Source organism: Perca fluviatilis, chromosome 7 (genome assembly GCF_010015445.1).
Source record: "Perca fluviatilis chromosome 7, GENO_Pfluv_1.0, whole genome shotgun sequence".
NCBI classification, from domain to species: Eukaryota; Metazoa; Chordata; class Actinopteri; order Perciformes; family Percidae; genus Perca; species Perca fluviatilis.
The window spans coordinates 31,239,574-31,254,337 of NC_053118.1; the positions used below are offsets into that span (position 1 = coordinate 31,239,574).

The 14,764-nt window shown below is 34.0% G+C and overlaps 1 protein-coding gene across 8 annotated transcripts in view; it reads right to left on the reverse strand.

The window, feature by feature from the left end:
* Positions 1-213: 213 nt before the first annotated feature.
* The window catches only part of LOC120561969 (thrombospondin type-1 domain-containing protein 7A), a 156,717-nt gene continuing 142,166 nt past the window's right edge, over positions 214-14,764 (reverse strand). For 5 of the 8 annotated variants that reach the window (XR_005639674.1, XR_005639672.1, XR_005639671.1 and 2 more), the window contains 3 exons: positions 13,135-13,222; positions 12,672-12,951; positions 214-2,209 (listed from right to left, as the gene is read on the reverse strand). Coding sequence is in view for 3 of the 8 variants with exons in the window: in XM_039805329.1 (XP_039661263.1) it covers positions 2,119-2,209; positions 13,135-13,222 (179 nt within the window). In the remaining 5 variants the exon portion in view is untranslated. The remainder of the gene's footprint in view (positions 2,210-12,671; positions 12,952-13,134; positions 13,223-14,764) is intronic. The other 3 variants (XM_039805329.1, XM_039805327.1, XM_039805328.1) reach the window with 2 other exon arrangements.

The following is a 14,764-nucleotide window of genomic DNA, read 5'->3' on the forward strand; positions in this document are numbered from 1 at the left end:
AATTAATAGTATCAGCCTCAAAAATCCAGTATCCGTCAGGCTATAATTAAGAGACGGACTAACACGTTGTTGCTATCTGAGTATCATGAGATTTGTTGACAATGAACAAAATATGTAAGAAAACCCCTGCCTTATCCTTAAATGCCAATTTTAAATATTTTTATTAAGGGGTTCTGCTCTCTTGCGAACATATAACAAAATGGCTCCATAACCTTTTTTGTGTGTTTACAACCGTGTCCTTATTTATTTTCAGTAATTCGTCCCATACATATAAACAACCTGTACAAAACGGCTGAGCCTTTTTCGTCTTTTTCTGATTCTTTTTTTTCTTTTTTTCATAACATACAACTTGCATCATGATTACAACAATCAGCAATATCACACACACACTTTGCAATATTCAAACTAAACATTTTCTGTGCAATACAAAATAAATGTACACATACTGTAATATTTTTTTTTCCAAAAAAATAAAAAAATCCCTGTTATTTACAAATCCCACAACAAAAAAGTAAACATTCTCCACTCCAGTTTGCTTTTACGTTGAACTCAGCAGAAGCGTGTTCTCTTATTATTATTATTAACATGTTGTATAATTTCTTTGTACAGATTGTTTTTTTTTTTAACTATATTTCACCTCATGTAGTGACTGAAAAACGATAGAGCTCCTATGATATGGATTACTACATGAAAAAGTTTTAAAAACTCTGAAGTATGCCTTGCTTAGTGACCTCAAAAGAAATGTTAGTCTTCTTCATGTCTACGTTTAGTGTAGCCTATAATGTGCCCCATTCAAGTAATAAAAACTCTATTACAGGACTGTTAGTATTCAGTTATCGTCAGTAAGGCAGAAATGACATTTGCATGACATGAATGGTTTACATTTATTGTTCTTTCTTTTCTTTAATCACTTTAAATGGTCAGCTTTCCCACAATGTAGCACTGTAGGTAAAAATGTAAATAATTTTAATTAAATCTGATTTTTTTTTAATGGTTAAAAAGAATTGTAAAGCAGGTGATTAATTAAAAGATGTCACCTGTTGATATTATAGTTAAATTTTTAAATGCATCTGGGCAGAAATAAAAGTGATAACACCAGACGAAATCTACAAACCACAAAAGGTACTTTACTACAACCAAAAAATCTATACATATATTTACTTGAGATTCACATCGGTTTTGTAGAATGTGACACATCTAAGCATCTTTTTCCTCGTTTTCGTTTTCCTTTGAATGTTTCCGCGTTCCGGTAGCTGTTCCTCTGCTTTATGGTTTAGTCTGTGGGAGAGGCAGTGTTTTATGGCAATAGAAGGTAGAAGTCACATATGCATATCATGCTGCACTAATATAGTGCAATGTAGAGCCTGAAACAAGACAGGGTGGAGGCAGGCAGCCAGTAGTTTCCATGAACAACTGATTGCAGACTACTCCTCCATCAGCATCGTACAGATCTGTTTATCCCACAAACACAGGCCTGTGTGCCTCTAAATCAAGCAAAAAAAGAAGAGAAAATATGCCTCACTTTTGTTCAAAACTGTAAAAGAGATTTGAGTCAAAACCCAGTTGAGGATTGAGAAAAAGGAATCCAAACCTCTTTATGGAGATTTTCCTCTCCCTCCTCCTCTTCCCTGCGGTGACTTTTGGCAACATACGAACCGTCAGAGCATCCTAAGCCTCGAGCTACTCAGCATTTTTTAGGGACAAGCGGAAAAGCGCGGGGGAAGAGTTGGAGCTTGTGCTGCCATGTTCAGAAGCAGACTGAGAGCTGGGCCTGTCTGTCTCCTGCACCAGACTCTCCTGTATCTGAATCTTTTCTTTAAAGTAATATGGATGTGTAGGGGGCAAAAAAAGGCATTTCATTGATCATGGTGGAAGTCACGAAGGCTCTTGCAAAAGAAAATACTTAAAAACATTTTTTTTTTTTAAAGAAGGGAGTGAATGGAGCTCTACTTGACATGGTTAAACTCCACCAGTGTCTCTGCTAAGAGGATTTTCTGTAATTTCTCCGCTCTGTGACGTGTCCATTCACGCTGCAAACATCCGTATCCCTCACTGTAATGGCGTGATGAAGTGGGTCTCTATGACAGGTGAAGTGCTCGGTGAAGCGTCTCCGGAGGACTACATGTCCGTGTCCCCGTCGTAGGCGAGAGTCAGAGGTTTTAGTCGGTTGTTTTGTTGCCTCTGTCTCTGAGGTCTCTTTGGCTTTTTGCTGTGTGGAGAGATTAAAACAAGTCAAAGAGCGGCATTTGAAACAACTGCAGCTTAAACTACCACAATTACAATATTCAGTATACTAGTATAGATAATCTAGATCAGTCTAGAAAGTCTCTGTCATACTCTCACTGTATTTGTAGTTTTTAGTTAATAGTTAACCTAGTTAATAGAGATACTGACATTTCCTGACAAGTGTTGAAAAGTGTTTACTTCTCCTACAGTGGAGGACTGTATGAGAGCTAAAACTATTCTACACTGCTCAGACAATGTCAGTTTCTCTGTTAACCATGGTAACTATTTAAAAACTCCTCACACAGTGAGAGTATGGGAGAAAAGGATTTAAACTGATCTATATTAACCATACAACTGGTTGACAGTTTTCAGATAAACAGTTTGTTTTCATGGAAAAGGACACTTGCATCTAGATCTAAAAGGATTAAAAAGGTATTAGTAGGTTAATCTGCATGCAAACTCATGCTAGTATGCCTCCAGGAAAAAAAAAGCTTAAAAAGAATTTCTACCTTTGTATTCTCTGAGCTGTCTGTACTGCCAAAAAAAAAATCACTCGTCTCACATTAATAGGGTGTATAATGTAAGACGTTGTCATTTTCACATATTTTATATCCTCTAGATCATAGTTTCTCAAAGTGCAGCCCACGGGCCAATGGCAGCCCTCAGAAACATTTTGTGCGGTCCCTGCATGCATGCATTATATTTTATTCTATGACTTCTTTTGACATACTATACCATTACTTTTTCTGACATACTATACTATGACTATTTTTCAACATACTATACTATGACTTTTTTTTTTTTTACATTTTTAATGACATAATATACTATTAATTTTTTTTATTTCATGACATGCTATACTGACTATTTTTTACATTTTTATGACATAATATCGACTTTTGTCTACATGCTATACCATGACTATTTTTAAAATTTTCGACATACTATACTGACTTTTTTCAAAATACTATATTATATTTTTATGACATACTATGACTTTTTTCAACATACTATATTATGACTTTTTTGACATACTATACTAAGACTTTTATAACTTTACAACATACTATGACTTTTTTTTTTTTTTTTTTACATACTATTGTATGGGTTTTTTGTGACTTTATACGACATAATATACTATGACTTTTTATAATTTTTTCAACATACTATATTATGACTATTTTTAAATAGCTTGTCCACATTGGAAACACTGGTTTTAGCAACTTGACTATGCCGTAAGCATTACAAAGTCCACTGAAAGCACTGCATTTTCTACATAGCCTAAACCCCATGGACGTTTATGGGCTTAATGAATACATTTATGAAATCTTTCCCATTTCGCTTATTTACAATAGAGCCATAAAAGACACATCGCAAACAGACACTACGGACACTACGACAGGCAATGTTAAAGTGACAGCAAGTGATTCACATGTTTTGTTATTTCAGAGTTTGTTTGGAATAGGTTTATTTTTATATTTTACATTTTTCATAGCATGCTATACCTTTTTAATGATATTTTTTATGGTATACATCAATGAGATACATTTTGTATGAATACTATAGCTCCGGCTGTCTGCTTGGAAAGTCTGAGGTTGGGGATTCAATCCTTGACAAGTTGTAGTTACTTTTGAAGGTCATGGTCCACAGTAAAGGGTGAAAACCTTGGAGAATCACAGTATGACTGTGTGCTTCAATAGCTCAGGCTATTAGAGGGTAGCTTGGAGAGTGTGAGGTTGTGGGTTCAAGCCCCATTGATAACTAGTGAACTTTAAAGAGTTGAATACGCTCAGAGAATTATTTCAGTGTGAAGGGTGCTTGGTGTGGTAATAAGGTGCCGGCTCACAGTCTATTTGAACCCTGCCCGTAGAGTATTCAAAATACTATAGCATATGACATTTTTAGGACGTACTATAGTATGCCATAAAAGTCATGGACAAAGTCATAGTATCTCATGGCAAATGTCATAAGTCTCTCAAGGTGCTGCAGTCTGTGGTTGAATGCAAATGTTTTCATTCACTCATTAGGGCCTGGAGGACGAAGAAGCTGGAGAGCGCTACGGACAAGGCCAGTGGGCCATTACGCCGATGTTAGTCTGTGTGGCAGATGGTCTGCATCTGTTACTAGCATCAAAGCTCGTCTACGGAAAGCCTTTTCACTCCCTATTTAGGCCCATTGTGCCAAATTTGGTTGCAGTTCCACCAGAGTTCCACTGGGGGTGATCTCAGGCGAGTGCAAAATGAATGGGACTCTGTGGAGGTAGACGGCTAAATTTGTCTCTTTCGCCTAATTGTCGTTGAGAAATCTGAGATTTGATTGGAGTTTTTGCAAGTTCAACATGGATTATAGGTCGAAAGTTGAATGTACGAGTACTTATGTCCTTTTGATTTCTTACAGGTTGAGTCGTCGTTGCCCATAACACGCTAGCATTCTGTTAATGAATGCTGATTGGTCAGTGAAGGACTGATTACGATAAGAGATCCCGCTTGACGGCATCCGAAACAGAGCCAGAATGTCAGAGTAAATATTTCGGCGTGGTCTTTAAAACATTAGCAAACCTCTTTCTAGCACGTGTATTGACACAGAGAGCCTAACCTGTCAGCTGTGTTGTCGATAGTATAGTATGTCGGATTTTGAGGGGTATAGCTCCATAGAGTCCCTTTCATTCTGCACTCACCCGTGAGCATCCTATAGTGGAACCAGAGTGGAACTGCAACCAGTTCAGAAGCCGGAAGTATCGAGAGAGTGGAACTTTTTCCCTTATGAGAAATTCTTTGCTAGCATGATGCTAGGATGCTAGAAACTTGAAGGCAGGGTGTCTGTTTTGCTCAGTGTGTTATGTGTTTGATTTCATATTTCAAGATAATGTTCAGTTGTTTGTTTAAATTGTATAATTTGTTAATAAATTCCTTGTTCATGAATGCACTCTATTTTTCTTGATTTTTTTTCCTTGGTTTATTTTTGATTGTTACTCCCCTCCTCCCCTGGGCTTCTTGAAAACATGACATGGCATGAAAAAGTTATAGTATATAGTAATACGTTTAAAAAAAAATCAGTATAGTATAAAAAAGTCATAGTATAGTATGTCGGAAAAAAGTCATAGTATAGCATGTCGAAAAAAGTCATAAAAACGTCTTAGTATTTTAGGTAGAAAAAAGTATAGCATGTCTTAAAAAATAAAAAATAAATTTAAATAGTATTGTATGTCGGATAAAGTCATAGTATATTATGTCCAAAAAAGTCATGATAAAGCATGTCGAAAAGTCATAAAAAAGTCATAGTATAGCATGTAGAAAAAAGTCATAATGTCGGAAAAAGGTCATAAAAAAGTCATAGAATGTCGTAAAAAATTATTAAAAAAAAGTCATAGTATGTTGAAAAAAGTCATAGCATAGTATGTCGGAAAAAAAGTCATAGTGTCAAAAAGTCATAGTATTGTATGTTGGAAAAAAGTCATAGTATAACATGTTGAAAAAATTATATAAAAGTCAATTATAGTATGTCGAAAAATTCATAATAAAGCATGTCAGAAAAAGGTCATAAAAAAGTCATAGTATGTCGTAAAAAATTATTAAAAAAAGTCATAGTATTGTATGTCGTAAAAAGTCATAGTATAGTATGTCGGAAAAAGGTCATAAAAAAGTCATAGTATAGCATGTTGAAAAAATTATTAAAAAAAGTCATAGTATAGCATGTTGTAAAAATCATTAAAAAAAGTCATAGTATAGCATGTTGTAAAAAGTCATAGTATAGTATGTTGTAAAAAGTTATAAAGTCATAGAATGTCGAAAAAAGTCACAAAAAAGTCATAGTATAGTATGTCGAAAAAAGCCACAGTATAGCATGTCGAAAAAAGTCATAGTATAGCATGTCGAAAAAGTCATAGTATAGTATGTCGTAAAAAGCCACAGTATAGCATGTCGTAAAAAGTCATAGTATAGTATGTCGAAAAAGCCACAAGTATAGTATGTGAAAAAGCAATTATAGTATGTCGTAAAAAGTCATAGTATAGTATGTCGTAAAAAGTCATAGTATAGCATGTCGTAAAAAGTCATAGTATAGCATGTCGTAAAAAGTCATAGTATAGTATGTCGAAAAAAGCCACAGTATAGTATGTCGAAAAAAGTCATAGTATAGTATGTCAATAATTCAGAGTATAACATGTCGAAAAAAGTCATAGTATAGCATGTTGAAAAAAAATCATGTATAACATGTCGAAAAACGCCATAGTATAGTATGTCGAAAAAAGTCATAGTATAGCATGTTGTAAAAAGTTATAAAGTCATAGAATGTCAAAAAAGTCACAGTATGTCGAAAAAAGTCATAGTATTGTATGTCGTAAAAAGTCATAGTATAGTATGTCGAAAAAAGGTCATAAAAGAGTCATAGTATAGTATGTTGTCAAAAGTTATAAAAAAGTCATAGTATAGCATGTTGAAAAAAATTATAAAGTCATAGAATGTCGAAAAAAGTCATAGTATAGTATGTCGAAAAAAATCATAGTATAGTATGTCGGAAAATTCAGAGTATAACATGTCGAAAAAAGTCATAGTATAACATGTCGAACAAAGTCATAAAAAAGTGAGTGTGTGGCATGTCGCAAAAGAATCACGTATAACATGTCGAAAAAAGTCATAGTATAGTATGTCGATAATTCAGAGTATAACATGTTGAAAAAAGTCATAGTATAGCATGTTGAAAAAAATCATGTATAACATGTCGAAAAACGTCATAGTATAGTATGTCGAAAAAAGTCATAGTATAGCATGTTGTAAAAAGTTATAAAGTCATAGAATGTCGAAAAAGTCACAAAAAAGTCATAGTATTGTAGAAATATATTGGGTTTAGAATAAGAATGTCCTGTAGCCTGGGATGGCCTCGCTGTCTCCTCCTGTCTGGCATGTGTAAGATAAGACGGGTTCAAATTTAGTGGGGCAAAAGTGCTCCTCATTTGTTTAATAAACAATTGGAACAGAATGCACCTAATAAAATCTCTTAAAGGAACAGACAATCTCTAGCGCGCAACTGCTCTATCTTCTCGGAGACAGAAAGTCTGAGTGATATCCAACCAATTGGCGGCCCACACGCAATGGCGAGAGGAGGAACCTGAAGATGAATAAAAGAAAAGGGAAAAGGGAAGGTCCGGTGTCAGACCCGGGAAAAAGACTTTGTTGGTGGTTAGAAAAGAAAGTCTCGAAGGGCGGGCTGATCCATATGCATATGAAAGATCTGTTTGCAATATCATTTTACTAAAGATTGTTATAGTTTAACTGAACGAATCCTGAGTATTCATTTCTTGGTCTGCCTTTCAACGAACACAATAAGTAAAGGGGAAACTTTGAGAAGTGACCGGTGGTTCTTAAAAGACTCTGGCTTTTTGAGTCAGAGTAGAATCGGTCGCTTTTTTTCCTACAGTATGTCGAAAAAAGTCATAGTATTGTATGTTGTAAAAAGTCATAGTATAGTATGTCGAAAAAAGGTCATAAAAGAGTCATAGTATAGTATGTTGTAAAAAGTTATAAAAAAGTCATAGTATAGCATGTTGAAAAAAATTATAAAGTCATAGAATGTCGAAAAAAGTCATAGTATAGTATGTCGAAAAAAGTCAATAGTATAACGTGGAAAAAAGTCATAGTATTGTATGTAGAAAAAAGTCACAGTATAGCATGTCGAAAAAAAATCATAGTATAGCATGTCGAAAAAAGTCATAGTATGTCGTAAAAAGTCATAGTATGTCGAAAAACGTCATAGTATAGTATGTCGTAAAAAGTCATAGTATGTAGAAAAAAGTCATAGTATAGTATGTTGAAAAAATTATAAAAAAAGTCATAGTATAGTATGTTGTAAAAAGTCATAGTATAGTATGTTGAAAAAATTATAAAAAAAAGTCATAGTATAGTATGTTGTAAAAAGTCATAGTATAGTATGTAGAAAAAAGTCATAGTATAGTATGTAGAAAAAAGTCATAGTATAGCATGTCATAAAAGTCATAAAGTCATAGTATTGTATGTCGGAAAAAAGTCATACAAAGTCATAGTATAGCATGTTGTAAAAAGTTATAAAGTCATAGTATAGCATGTCGAAAAAAGTCATAGTATTGTATGTCGAAAAACGTCATAGTATAGTATGTCGTAAAAAGTCATAGTATAGCATGTCGAAAAAAGTCATAGTATAGCATGTTGAAAAAATTATAAAAAGTGAGTGTATAGTATGTCGAAAAAGTCACAATAAAGCATGTCGGAAAAAGGTCAGAAAAAAGTCATAGTATAGCATGTTGAAAAAATTATAAAAAAAAAGTCATAGTATAGTATGTTGTAAAAAGTCATAGTATAGTATGTTGTAAAAAGTTATAAAAAAGTCATAGTATAGCATGTTGAAAAAAATTATAAAGTCATAGAATGTCGAAAAAAGTCATAGTATAGTATGTCGAAAAAAGTCAATAGTATAACATCTGGAAAAAAGTCATAGTATTGTATGTAGAAAAAAGTCACAGTATAGCATGTCGAAAAAAGGTCATAAGAGTCATAGTATAGTATGTCGAAAAAAAGTCATAATAAAGAATGTTGGAAAAAGGTCAAAAAAGTCATAGTATGTCGTAAAAAAGTCATAGTACTGTATAGCATGTTGAAAAAGTTATAAAGTCATAGAATGTCGAAAAAAGTCACAAAAAAGTCATAGTATAGTATGTCGAAAAAAGCCACAGTATAGCATGTCGAAAAAAGTCATAGTATAGCATGTCGTAAAAAGTCATAGTATAGTATGTAGAAAAAAGTCATAGTATAGTATGTAGAAAAACGTCATAGTATAGTATGTAGAAAAAAGTCATAGTATAGCATGTCGAAAAACGTCATAGTATAGTATGTAGAAAAACGTCATAGTATAGTATGTAGAAAAAAGTCATAGTATAGCATGTCGAAAAACGTCATAGTATAGTATGTAGAAAAAAGTCATAGTATAGTATGTCGTAAAACGTTATATAGCAAGTCGAAAAACGTCATAGTATAGTATGTCAAACAAAGTCATAACAAGTCAGTGTCGAAAAAAGTCGTGGTATTGTATGTCGGAAAAAAGTCATAGTATAACATGTCGAAAAAAGTCATAGTATAGTATGAAGAAAAAAGTCATAGTATAGTATGTAGAAAAAAAATCATGTATAACATGTCGAAAAACGTCATAGTATAGTATGTCGAACAAAGTCATAACAAGTCGGTGTCGAAAAAAGTCATAGTATAACATGTCAAAAAAAGTCATAGTATAGTATGTAGAAAAAAGTCATAGTATAGTATGTAGAAAAAAGTCATAGTATAGTATGTCGTAAAAAGTCATAGTATGTAGAAAAAAGTCATAGTATAGTATGTTGAAAAAAATCATAGTATAGTATGTTGTAAAAAGTCATAGTATAGCATGTCATAAAAAGTCATAGTATAGCATGTTGAAAAAATTAATAAAAAAAAGTCATAGTATAGTATGACAAAAAAAGTCATAATAAAGCATGTCGGAAAAAGGTCATAAAAAGTCATAGTATAGCATGTTGTAAAAAGTCATAGTACAGCATGTTGTAAAGTGTAGGTCTAAGTAAATTGTATACACAGCTGTTCAAAGCTGAATACAGAGAAACAACCCCAATATGTTCAATGTGTACAAAGGATAATAAGCTCTTGATTTTGCAGGAAATGAAATGGGAGGGATATAAAGGGAATGTGTTGCCCTACTTCCTCTTTTAGCCACAAGAGGGCAGAGTGACATCATGAGAGAGAGAGAGAGAGAGAGAGAGAGAGAGAGAGAGAGAGAGAGAGCTACACAAACACATTGGCATACCCAAGAGGATATAACAGGATATAGGTATGTTTGGACCGACACTGTCTCATTACATCCTTGTATAAATAAACCATGTGATGTTGTTGGAGTTAGTTTCCGCAGGCTGATGCTCCTGGTGACATGAAGTATTACCTGGTGGTGGAATGTAACTAAGTACATTTACTCAAGTACTGTGTTTAAGTACTATTTTGATATTCTTTTACTTGAGTTTTTCCATTTTATGCTAGTTTATACTTCTACTCCACTACTTTTTCTTCCTAACTTATACTTACTAGTTACTTTTTACATATAAAACATATTTGATATACGTCTATATTATGCAGTAATATAGTACTAATCTACCCAGTAGTATAAAAAGTATCCACAAATGTGCTTCACATTGAGGACTACAACATTAAAATGCTCTTAAATGTATTTGCTAGTAATAAAAACAGAATAATATAATATTCTATAATATTATAACACTTTGAATGAAGCCATTCGGCATGAGTACTTTTACTTGATGTCCTTAAATTATCTAAATACTTTAAGTAGATTTTGAATGAAAGACTTTTGCATGTAATGGAGTATTTTAAAACAATGGTATTTCTACTTTTACTAAAGTAAATGATCTGAGTAGTTCTTCCATCACTGGTGTTACCAAGAGATATTATGCTATGCTAATATGCTAATAGTTTCTGTTTACACCTTCTGATTAAAGGGACCCAATACTGATTGTTTTGCCAACAAGACAAATATAAGTTATAAGATGTTTCACAATGTTTAAGCAGGGAAATATAACGGATGTTTTCAGACCACATTCATCACATTCATATGTAGATATAAATATGTGAAAAATTTGTTATTTTTCAGTTGGACTTTTCAACTAAACACACTGAGAGTTACTTTTATCTAAATGTATCTGATTTGTAGGTTAAACTAAACTTTACCTAAATTATAGTCCGTCTCAAATTATATTTTGAATATGTAACTAATTAAATAAAGAAATAAGTGAAGTAACAAACTTCCTGGTGCTCCTTTTATACAGTATAGCTTCTATTGTGTGTTGTGTTTGTATGTACGTAAATATGTTTAAATGTGTCCTGTCTGGATGTGAGATGTGTTTTAACGTACCTGTTTTTGTCTTTATATATTGAACAGTTTATAAACTTTAAGTAACCAACTGTATATAAAGCCACATGAAAATGTTGTTTACCTTTTAAGGCATATTAATGTGATAACATAAAATGTATCCATAATAACACTGTATAATGAATACTTTTACTATTGATATGTAAACTTACTTAAAGCTATAGTGCGTAGTTTCTGTCGCCCCCATGAGGAATTCTAAGTAATGACAACAACAGTGTCGGCACGTCCACATGATACAAGCCTTCCTTGATCGCGCACACGCCCCACCCCTCCTCGATGCAGTTGCTAGTAGCTAAGGAGGACACGGAGGATTAAAAAAACATGATGGACTCTTCAGAAGTTGCCGGAAGACACAATTTTCTGAATAATTTTCATAGTCATACTGAGAAATACAGAGAGAGTTGTGTGGAGCTTTGTAGCAACTCATTTGGCAATGGCTTGAATGTAACGGCTGTTCATTAATATCAAAAAGTTACGCACTAAAGCTTTAAGTACAAACTGAATGCTTGTAATGCAGTATTTTGCTATTGTGTTTCACAATTTGGGAAATACGCTTACTTGCTGAGTTACATGAAAATACTGATATCACTATCATGTTTATTGCTAAATATGTATGAAGCTACAGCCAGGAGACGGTTAGCTTAGCATAAAGACTGGGAGCAGGAAGGTTTTGTACTGTACAAAATGAACAAACAGGATATTTATGTGTTAATTATCAAACTTGTGTTAGTGTGTGTGTAGTTGTATTTTTTAACTTTGGACAAACACAGGCTAGCTTTTTCCTCCTGCTTTTAGTCTTGATGCTAGGCTAAGCTCCTGGCAATAACTGCATATTTAATGTACAGACATAAGACTACATACTTCCTCCACCACTGTCATGTAAGTACTGAAAAAGTATTGTTGCACACCTGCAAATATACTAAAGAGAGTAATTGTTATTCATACTTAGTTTGCAGTCAATTATGATGATAATTTGGCCGTGTGATCTGCATGGGCGTACTTCTACAACAGCGATTTGTGTACATGTGTGGGTTGTTTTAAGAATGGATCAAAGAGTTCAACACATTAATCAGATATGGGACCCCCATACTACAAATGCTAACATTTTTAAATATCAAACTATTCAGATATTTATTTAATTTTCATTCTTTCCTTATTATTACCTATTTTTCTACACACAATCAACATGCGTGCCATATTTAACCGATTTCCCCCAACACACGTGGTCATTACACTAATTTAAATTACAGTAATTGCATGATGTTATGATTATTATGTTTCATTAAATATTATGATTTGTAATTTGATTTTCCCTGTTGCTATCTGTAAAGTCACTACTGTTTTGTTTTTGCACCAATAATATAATAAAAAAATCAGATATGGGTCACTTTTAAAAGCAGGAATAAACCGAAGGTAAATAATCAGCAGGTTAACACCACCTATTTGTTCTACAAAATCTACACAGACTACAATATTTTTGGATGGTTTGTCCTCACCTGCGCCATCACCTTCACTCAGCTAGTCAGGCAGGACGTGTGACACTTTAGAGAGAGGTCTCAGGGAAAGATCAAGGACTGCAGGTACTTATTCTGTAGGGTGTGTTGAGGGGGGGTAAGCCCTCCACATCCTCATTAGCTGCTGCTGCTTTGAGCCAGCTCTTGGCAATCGGGACAGGTGTAAATCATCTCATGTGCATTTTGGCCCATCCAGACTGCCGTCCCATTGGCGTCAGACTCTTGGGCCTTAAGAGAGCGATGCACCTTGGCACAGTAGCTGCTGCTCTCAGACAAGATGGCATGAAGGAAGCAAAAAGGAAATAAAACAAAAACAAAAACGGTGATGTGAGGGTGGCTGGACGACAGGGAGAAGGGGCTTTAACTCAAAGCGGGTGAGGAAAATGGGTTTGGTTTCATGAATGAGGGTAATGATAAATAGGGCAAATTAAACTTGTCAACTCACCAAGCTAGGTATATCATAGACACTATGAATATGAGGAGCACAAAGGCTCCGGCTGCTACACCATACACCCACATCTTCAGCTTCCCATCTGTGGAGGAGGAGGCTCGTCAGTTTGTCTGTTTACACTTACAGCCATTAAAAGCTGCAACAATTAGTTCTGTGTGAAAGCTTCAGAAAACACATCGCTGGTTCTTTTTTCCAGTAACATGTTATAATAATAATAATAATAATAATACAACCTGAAATGTACAGTGTGATTCTATTGTATGAATCAGGTAACAATAAAATACTTATTGGTTCTTGCTGGTGCTTAAATGTGGGTACAGTGGAGTAACTGGGGTTTTATTTGTGTAAATACTAGGTACCAGTGGTGGTGTGTAACAAAGTACATTTACTCATGCACTGTACTTAAGTACAATTTTGAGGTACTTGTACAGTACTTTGCTTGAGTTTAGTACAAATACAATTTAATTTAATTTTCCCAGTACTGTAGTACCCTGTATTTACAAGAATAAGAGTATCATTTGTTTCTCCTTTTCTCTAAAATGCTCAGTTGTTACCACAGCTGTCTTGTTTTCTTCCATTAGCAACAGTATTTTATTGTTACCTGATTCATACAATGAAATTACACTATATAAGTCTTACCTTTTTTATTCATCTTTCTCAAAAGGCAAAACCATGTTTTAGATCTTACTGTAATGGAGTATAATAGCAAGAAGTGTGCTGCAGAAACTAGCAAACATTTGGAAGAAAATTTGGAAGATAAACGATACAGGGGTTACTGAATGTGATGGTGTGTGAATGTAGAAGTTCTTGCTCCTGACAGACATTAACTCATTCTGTTATGCACTCTTGCATCCTAAATGTTTCTGTCGCTGTCATGAACCATCAGTCACAACACCGTGTGCAGATGCAGTTCTCAAATGTTAATGTACCAGCAGTTCAGAGTAGGAAACAAGGTTCAAACATGCATCAGAGCAGACTGGAACAGCATGAAAACATGTCTGATGCACCTTTTGTTTGTAATGTGTCAGTTTTATTTCATGCCAGTACAAATGTGTTAAACCTGTTAATCAGACCCTGTCGACTCTAAGTTTGCCGAACACAAACTTAAAGTAAAGTACATTCTGCTGTTGCCATGTGAAAACCTTTCAGCTTTATGCCTTAACTTCACTTCAAGGATTACATGGTGCTCTGCAGGGTGAGAAAATTCGGCAAACGCTGGGCTCTCTAAAACCTTTTCCCTTCAGATAAACTTAAAAAGACATAGTAGGCACTTGTTTTTCTTATCAAGTAGTGCAAGATATTCTAGTGCAATATTCTAAATACAAGCTCCTGACTTAACACATACAAATAACCCTTCATGTCATGATTGCAAGTGGAATTATTGGAATTGATTATTTACTAAAATGTATCTTGGCAGGATGACTATTTGTGTGCAAGTAATTGCACATTTGTAGTCAATATAGGCCACATTTACAGTCATCATTGCTATGTATGTTTTAATTCTGCTTTTTTGTTGTTGTAAAATATTTATTATACTGTCAAAGTAACATTTCCCAAAATATAAACTAACCACGTCTGTATCCTTCTGACTTCCTCCACATTTCTGACTCAGAAGCATATTTAT